Here is a 9,666-nt window from a genome sequence, read left to right as displayed (position 1 = left end):
TTTTTCATAATTTTTTCATGGGTTCACCACATTTAACTCTCAGATAAAATAATTTGTGCTGTGTAATAGCGACTGACAGAAAGCAGATGCGCGTGATCGTGAGCAGCAGGTTTCCGTCCAGAGACGCGCGCGTCGTTTCTGATGAAAACACGGCGAATTAACAAACACAATTAACGCGTTTAAATCCACACTGATTAACATTTGAACTCGCGTTTATTTTATTTAATTCAGCGTATAAGTCCACATCTGGCCCTCCTGCTCAACTCGAAGGGGTTTCGTGGTATAAATAAAGGCCATTCTTCCTGCAATCAAATTAAAGCTCATCTCACACTACCACCAGAGCCACATTAAAGCTGAAACAATCCCACAATTCATTTAGCATGAGCTAGAATGCGCCCATTTAGCTGCTCTTGAAAACTCGCCCATTCTCGCCTTAATAACATTAGTCTTAATAGCCATTAATAGTCATTTATTTAGAATTGTATTAGCGCGCGCGCGCGAGGCTGAATTCTGCGTGCGCATAACGGAATAAAACACAAAGGAGCAAGTATAAAGGAGTTGAGCGCTGAGGAAGCTGACCAGGAGGAGGATGATGGAAAGGGTTAACGCGGAGGTGCATTAGAGATGCACGGAGGAGCAGAGGGGAGGAGGCGTTCAGCGCTGAGACATTGTCATGCAAACAGAGACCACCGCCTCGCCATTGTCTCCTGGACTCCAACTTTATTATAAACACACCGCAAGCCGCCCGCCGCAGCAGAGCACCGGAGCACCGGCACCGAGAGACACGCGCTGGATACCGCGAGAAAACCACGCGTTCCGCTGGAGTTTGACGCCGGTCCCGGACCCTTCGCGCACCCACCCGCGTCTCCGTCCGCGCTCCACATGTACAAAATGGATTACTCGTATCTGAACACGTATGACTCGTGCATGGCGGCGATGGAGGCGTCGGCGTACGCGGACTTTAACTCGTGCAGTCAGGCCAACACGTTCCAGTACAACCCGATCCGAACCGGCTTCAGCTCCAGTCCGGGCTGCGCTCCGCTCGGATCCGCCAGCTGCACCCTGGGCGCACTGAGAGAGCACCAGCCCGCGCCCTACAGCACAGGTGACCCACACACCGCTCTACACACACACAGGTGACCCACACACCGCTCTAAACACACACAGGTGACCCACACACCGCTCTAAACACACACAGGTGACCCACACACCACTCTACACACACACAGGTGACCCACACACCGCTCTACACACACACAGGTGACCCACACACCGCTCTAAACACACACAGGTGACCCACACACCGCTCTAAGACCCACACACTGCTCTAAACACACACAGGTGACCCACACACCGCTCTAAACACACACAGGTGACCCACACACCGCTCTAAACACACACAGGTTACCCACACACCGCTCTAAACACACACAGGTGACCCACACACCGCTCTAAACACACACAGGTTACCCACACACCGCTCTAAACACACACAGGTTACCCACACACCGCTCTAAACACACACAGGCGACCCACACACCGCTCTAAACACACACACCGCTCTACATACACACAGGTGACCCACACACAGCTCTAAACACACACAGGTGACCCACACACCACTCTAAACACACACAGGTGACCCACACACCGCTCTAAAAAACAAACACAGGTGACCCACACACCGCTCTAAGACCCACACACTGCTCTAAACACACACAGGTGACCCACACACAGCTCTAAACACACACAGGTGACCCACACACCACTCTAAACACACACAGGTGACCCACACACCGCTCTAAACACACACACCGCTCTACATACACACAGGTGACCCACACACCGCTCTAAACACACACAGGTGACCCACACACCGCTCTAAACACACACAGGTGACCCACACACCGCTCTGAACACACACACCGCTCTACACACACACAGGTGACCCACACACCGCTCTAAACACACACAGGTGACCCACACACCGCTCTAAACACACACACCGCTTTAAACACACACATGTGACCCACACACAGCACTAAGACTCACACACCGCTCTAAACACACACAGGTGACCCACACACCGCTCTAAACACACACAGGTAACCCACACACAGCTCTACACACACAGGTGACCCACACACCGCTCTAAACACACACAGGTGACCCACACACAGCTCTACACACACAGGTGACCCACACACCGCTCTAAACACACACAGGTGACCCACACACCGCTCTAAACACACACAGGTGACCCACACACCGCTCTAAACACACACAGGTGACCCACACACCGCTCTAAACACACACAGGTGACCCACACAGCGCTTCTAAACACACACAGGTGACCAACACACCGCTCTACACACACACAGGTGACCCACACACCGCTCTAAACACACACACCGCTCTACACACACACAGGTGACCCACACACAGCTCTAAACACACACAGGTGACCCACACACCACTCTAAACACACACAGGTGACCCACACACCGCTCTAAACACACACAGGTGACCCACACACCGCTCTAAACACACACAGGTGACCCACACACCGCTCTACACACACAGGTGACCCACACACCGCTCTAAACACACACAGGTTACCCACACACCGCTCTACACACACACAGGTGACCCACACACCGCTCTAAACACACACAGGTGACCCACACACCGCTCTAAACACACACACCGCTCTACACACACACAGGTGACCCACACACAGCTCTAAACACACACAGGTGACCCACACACCGCTGTAAACACACACAGGTGACCCACACACCGCTCTAAACACACACAGCTGACCCACACACCGCTCTAAACACACACAGGTGACCCACACACCGCTCTACACACACACAGGTGACCCACACACCGCTCTAAACACACACAGGTGACCCACACCGCTCTACACACACACAGGTGACCCACACACCGCTCTAAACACACACAGGTGTCCCACACACCGCTCTAAACACACACAGGTGACAAACACACCGCTCTACACACACACAGGTGACCCACACACCGCTCTAAACACACACACCGCTCTACACACACACAGGTGTCCCACACAAAGCTCTAAACACACACAGGTGACCAACACACCGCTCTACACACACACAGGTGACCCACACACCGCTCTAAACACACACACCGCTCTACACACACACAGGTGTCCCACACAAAGCTCTAAACACACACAGGTGACCCACACACCGCTCTAAACACACACAGGTGACCCACACACCGCTCTACACACACACAGGTGACCCACACACTGCTCTACACACACACAGGTGACCCACACAGCGCTCTAAACACACACAGGTGACCCACACACCGCTCTAAACACACACAGGTGACCCACACACCACTCTAAGACCCACACACAGCTCTGCACACACACAGGTGACCCACACACCGCTCTAAACACACACAGGTGACCCACACACCGCTCTAAACACACTCAGGTGACCCACACACCGCTTTAAACACACACAGGTGACCCACACACAGCTCTAAACACACACACCGCTCTAAACACACACAGGTGACCCACACACTGCTCTAAACACACACAGGTTACCCACACACTGCTCTAAACACACACACAGGTGACCCACAAACCACTCTAAACACACACAGGTGACCCACACACTGCTCTAAACACACACAGGTGACCCACACACCGCTCTAAACACACACAGGTGACCCACACACCACTCTAAGACCCACACACAGCTCTGCACACACACAGGTGACCCACACACCGCTCTAAACACACACAGGTGACCCACACACCGCTCTAAACACACACAGGTGACCCACACACCGCTTTAAACACACACAGGTGACCCACACACAGCTCTAAACACACACACCGCTCTAAACACACACAGGTGACCCACACACTGCTCTAAACACACACAGGTTACCCACACACTGCTCTAAACACACACAGGTGACCCACAAACCGCTCTAAACACACACAGGTGACCCACACACCGCTCTAAACACACACAGGTGACCCACACACCGCTCTAAGACCCACACACCGCTCTAAACAAACACAGGTGACCCACACACCGCTCTAAACACACACAGGTGACCCACACACCGCTCTAAACACACACAGGTGACCCACACACTGCTCTAAACACACACAGGTGACCCACACACCGCTCTAAACACACACAGGTGACCCACACACCACTCTAAGACCCACACACAGCTCTGCACACACACAGGTGACCCACACACCGCTCTAAACACACACAGGTGACCCACACACCGCTCTAAACACACTCAGGTGACCCACACACCGCTTTAAACACACACAGGTGACCCACACACAGCTCTAAACATACACACCGCTCTAAACACACACAGGTGACCCACACACTGCTCTAAACACACACAGGTTACCCACACACCGCTCTAAACACACACAGGTGACCCACACACCGCTCTAAACACACACAGGTGACCCACACACCGCTCTAAACACACACAGGTGACCCACACCGCTCTACACACACACAGGTGACCCACACACCGCTCTAAACACACACAGGTGACCCACACACCGCTCTAAACACACACAGGTGACCCACACACAGCTCTAAACACACACACCGCTCTAAACACACACAGGTGACCCACACACTGCTCTAAACACACACAGGTGACCCACACACCGCTCTAAACACACACAGGTTACCCACACACCGCTCTAAACACACACAGGTGACCCACACACCGCTCTACACACACACAGGTGACCCACACACCGCTCTAAACACACACAGGTGACCCACACACCGCTCTAAACACACACAGGTGACCCACACACAGCTCTAAACACACACACCGCTCTAAACACACACAGGTGACCCACACACTGCTCTAAACACACACAGGTGACCCACACACCGCTCTAAACACACACAGGTTACCCACACACCGCTCTAAACACACACAGGTGACCCACACACCGCTCTAAACACACACAGGTTACCCACACACCGCTCTACACACACACAGGTGACCCACACACCGCTCTAAACACACACAGGTGACCCACACACCGCTCTAAACACACACAGGTGACCCACACACAGCTCTAAACACACACACCGCTCTAAACACACACAGGTGACCCACACACTGCTCTAAACACACACAGGTGACCCACACACCGCTCTAAACACACACAGGTTACCCACACACCGCTCTAAACACACACAGGTGACCCACACACCGCTCTAAACACACACAGGTGACCCACACATGTCATAGATGCGGGGAAAAGAGCTCGAAGCTCTTCAGAAACACCTTGTGGCTTATTAAATATAACAGGTGTCAAGACGCATCCCTGAGCTCCGGAAATCTATTACTATTTGTTTCTTACTTTAATATCGAAATCTCATTTTGAATTATTTAATTTTGAAATAAAGGAATAAAAAAGTTGGAAAGTCAAACTGGAATCCTGGTTAAATGTGGCTGAATTTTAATAATTTGATGCGCAAATTCATTTAAAGTAATTAATTTAATGATGTCCTACAGATCTGTAATCAAACAGGGCGTTTATTGGAAATAAACAATGAGAAACGAATTCATCCTGTTTCTGTGCGGTAAATGAATTATTACTCATTTCACGGAATTCACACAGAAATCACAGACCTTGTGTCACTTGATTTAAAAATAAAACACTGTAATTTAACAATTGTTAAGCACTCATGCTAAATGTTATTTTCATACTCTTGACGCACTTCTATAAAAGTCTGTTTCCGCCACTGAATAAAAAATAAAATGACTTATTTTGTCTCAGAATTGTGTGTTATAAAGTCACAATTGCGAGATATAAACTCGCTATTCCGAAAAAAAAGTCAGAATTGTGAAATAAAAAAAAAGTCGCAGTTACCTTGTTTTATTTTTATTTAGTGGCGGGAACGGACTTCGACACGCTCCTGCAGAATGAAACGCAGAAAAACGAGAATACTGATACTGTTTAAAATTATATTTCTTTCTTTCTTTCATTTTCTTTCTTTCTGTGTTTCTTTCTTTCCTTCTTTTTCTTTCTTTCTTTCTTTCTTTCTTTTTCTTTCATTATTTTTTTTCTTTCTTTCTTTCTTTCATTCATTTTCTTTCTGTCTGTCTTTTTTTTTAATTTCTTTCTTTAATTTTCTTTCTTTCTTTCCTTCTTTTTCTTTCTTTCATTATCTGATATACTTCCTCTCAAAGCGCGTCACGGATCTCTCCTCTGATGTTCTGCCCGTGAATCTGGTCTTCGTTCCTCTTTCAGTTCCGTACAAGTTCTTCTCGGACCCCTCCGGTCTGAACGAGAAGCGCAAGCAGCGGCGGATCCGCACGACCTTCACGAGTTCTCAGCTGAAGGAGCTGGAGCGCGTGTTCGCGGAGACGCATTACCCGGATATCTACACGCGTGAGGAGCTCGCGCTGAAGATCGACCTGACCGAGGCGCGCGTCCAGGTGAGTCTCGCGATGCACGCGCGCGTTTCTACTGGCAGAAGGGCGTATTTTTGATATCTGTTAAAAAATATATAACAAAACAAATAGAATCTTGTCTGATTTGAATATCTGGGTCTGGCTTTTTTTTTTGTTGCCTCCAGCGCTGTTCTCAGACGCTTCCAGATCACATTTTATTAAATTGATTTATAGCAGCTGCATTCAGTCTGAGCTCTTACAATAAAGAGGCTTTTCTTTCTCAGCGGTGGCACAGAAGAACAATTTCCAGCGATCGGTTCTTAAAAGAAGCTTTTATTTTCGTGTTTTTTTCGCTCTTAATGACATGGAGCTACTAAAGCAAGATCGAGGCCTTATAGATGCACATCAGTGTCCTGAATCAGGTCATCTTCAGTAAATTAGTTCATTTCCTCTTAAATGAAGCTGCAGAAATGTTCAGACCAGAAATCAAGAAGAGAGACCGATGGAGAAACATCTCAGACTGAAGAACTGTAACCAAATGTGAGCCATTGTAGAAAATCTACAAATGAAGCTGGAAAAGATACAAACTAAGAAAAAAACGTAATTACACTTAAATAAGTGTTTTAAGGAGACTAAAATGATTCTTCTATGGCATATTAAAAAAATCTGTTTGGGTGCAAATTTATGCACAGTGTATTCCACAACCAATTGTCAATTTTTTGTAAATGGTTTTAAAAAGTATTTTTTGACTATAAAAACTCTTTTGTGAAATATAAAGGTTCCACACTCTAAATAATTAAAGTTCTTGGTAGTTGAGACCGAGAACCGTGGAAGCTTTCCTTCATAGTGAAAATATGTTCTTGAAATGTTCTTCACACTCGTTCTTTGTTGAACCAAAAATGGTTCTTTTATGGCATAAATATTAGAACCCATTTTTGGACACGTTATTTTATAGAGTCTGCAGTGGAACAACACTTAAAAAAGGTGTTTTTGGCTTTTAGTGATCAATTCCTAAAAGAATGATTTTCTCCATAGTGAGATTTTCTCCTTTTTTTGCTTTAAAGAGCTTTTCGTGCATTAAAAGATTCCACGAATGTTGAAGGTTCTCCATTGCCAATCAAGACTCTTTATTTTAAAGTCTGAAGGTTCTGCAGCAGGTGTTGGGTGTAGATTTGCGTGCTCATGCTCGTCACTCTTCCTCAGGTTTGGTTCCAGAACCGACGTGCCAAATTCCGTAAGCAAGAACGCGCTGCCAACTCCAAAGGAGCTAACACTGCCGGTAACGGCTCCGGTGCCAAGAAGTCTGGTGAGAACCGCTCTTCCTCCGATGATGACGAGTCTAAAGAGTCGACCTGCAGCCCGACGCCGGACAGCACGGCTAACATGGGCAGCCCCGGGGTCAGCAGCCTCAGCCCCAGCCCGGTCTCCGGCTCCTCGGCTGGCTTCTCCACCGCCTCCATCTCACCCTCCATCCACCAGGGCCTCAAGAGCTCGCCGTGGCCCAGCATCGGCTCCCCTGGACCGGCCCTCCAGACCCAGGACCTGCTGAAGGCCTGGCAGCCGGCGGACAGTATGGCATCTGGGCCCTTCGCCGGCGTTCTGTCCTCGTTCCACCGGAAACCCAACACAATCAAGACCAACCTGTTCTAGAGACTCCGGGTCCTGCGTCTCTGTCGCTCATCTACTGCTAGATCCGTTCTGTCCACTGATGTGTGTGTGTGTGTGTTTATTCAGGTCCGTTCCTCTTATTTTCTTCTGAATGCTGAAGACACGCCGCATTGATCGGCATCAACATCAGTAAATGAGTTCTTGGTTTCCTCTCAAACAAAGGTCCAGAAACGTTTGGAGCTTCAGAACGAGAGATCAGTTCAGTTCTCCATGAAGAGACGATGAACGAAAGCCAACTGTGACCAGATGTCCAGGACAGATTATGGGTTTATTAAGGATCCGGTTCTAAATGACCAATATAATATTCTAGATTGTCCAGTTTTATGTTTCCAGAACTCAACATCCAAGAGTTTTTAAAAGTGAGTTTCTGGGGGAATTTAAAGATTCGGGATCAGAATGATGTTGAACTTGTGTCTTATTGATGAATTTCTCATGCGGTTCTTCTCTGAAGCTCTTTGAAGATAGATTTGTATTGTGTGAGTGTGTGTGAGAGAGAGAGAGTGTGTGTGTGTAAAAGAGTGTGTGTGTGTGTGTGTGCGTGTTTGTGTTGTGTGTGTGTGAGCGAGAGCGTGTGTATGTGTAAGAGAGTGTGTTTGTGTGTGTGAGTGAGTGTGTGTGTGTGTTTGTGTGAGTGAGAGTGTGTGTGTAAGAGAGAGAGTGTGTGTTTGTGTGTGAGCGAGTGTGTGTGTGCGTGTTTGTGAGTGTGTGTGTGTGTGTGTGTAAGAGAGAGTGTGTGTTTTGTGTGTGTGAGTAAATGTGTGTGTGTGCGTGTTTGTGTGTAAGAGAGAGATAGTGTGTGTTTGTGTCTGTGTGTGTGTGTGTGAGAGTGTGTGTGAGAGACCCCAGAAACAAGCATAGTTAAGCCACTTGTAGTTAATTTATTGAAAGAAAAAAGAAAATAAATAAAAAAAAATGTTGGGAAGGTTTTTTTAAGCTAGGCTTTTATTGAGAATATTTTGTAAATATTAATATAAATACGATGTAGTTTGAGTTTTGTAATGTTTCCTGGCTCCAGTGCACGCTGTGTGTTTGAGGAATGGTCTGCTGTATATAATCCATAATAAAGAGTCAAAATAAAGACTTCTCCAGTGCCATCTCATTCAGATCTGCTGTTCTAGTGTCACCAAGATGCCATTATCATTTTTGTTAATGTTTTTTGATTCCATGTTCATTTTAGTACTTTTATTAGTTTTTTGTCATTTTTAATATCTATATAGTTTTTATTTTATTTGATCAGATTTAGTTAAGTACATCAATCTAAATTTGTTTTGTTATGATCTAGTTTCAGTTCAGTTATTATTTTTATTTATTATTATTTTAGATAACTATAATAACTTTGGCAGGAGTTCAAAGAAAGCTCAAAATTATTCCAGGAATTGTTTGCATTTTGATTTCGATTAGAATGATAAAAAAACTAATCTATTGTGTTATGTTTAAAATGTTGGGTTAGAAATGCGATGTACAAAACTTAAAGAACATGTTTAAACTTCTTAAAGTCACAATAACCTACAACGTGACTTAAAAGGTCTT

General features: G+C 46.8%; 1 protein-coding gene across 1 annotated transcript; it reads left to right on the top strand.

The window, feature by feature from the left end:
• On the top strand, nt 1–8,157 carry LOC132123141 (paired mesoderm homeobox protein 2A-like). The gene is made up of 3 exons (XM_059533694.1): nt 1–1,105; nt 6,326–6,513; nt 7,672–8,157. Exons 1-3 carry the CDS (start codon nt 883–885, stop codon nt 8,116–8,118), a joined length of 858 nt encoding a protein of 285 aa, XP_059389677.1. The 5' UTR covers nt 1–882; the 3' UTR covers nt 8,119–8,157.
• The last annotated feature ends 1,509 nt before the right edge of the window (nt 8,158–9,666 follow it).

The sequence above is a fragment of the Carassius carassius genome, chromosome 41, assembly GCF_963082965.1.
Source record: "Carassius carassius chromosome 41, fCarCar2.1, whole genome shotgun sequence".
In the NCBI taxonomy this organism is placed as follows: Eukaryota; Metazoa; Chordata; class Actinopteri; order Cypriniformes; family Cyprinidae; genus Carassius; species Carassius carassius.
The sequence above is the reverse complement of the archived record's forward strand: the minus strand, read 5'-3'. Positions and strand labels throughout refer to the sequence as shown.

Excerpts from the sequence above, each read along its gene's own strand:
- LOC132123141 (XM_059533694.1), top strand. The coding sequence starts at position 883 with ATGTACAAAATGGATTACTCGTATCTGAACACGTATGACTCGTGCATG. Across the intron at positions 1,106-6,325 it reads GCCCGCGCCCTACAGCACAG|TTCCGTACAAGTTCTTCTCG; the intron begins GTGACCCACACA and ends TTCCTCTTTCAG. Across the intron at positions 6,514-7,671 it reads TGACCGAGGCGCGCGTCCAG|GTTTGGTTCCAGAACCGACG; the intron begins GTGAGTCTCGCG and ends ACTCTTCCTCAG.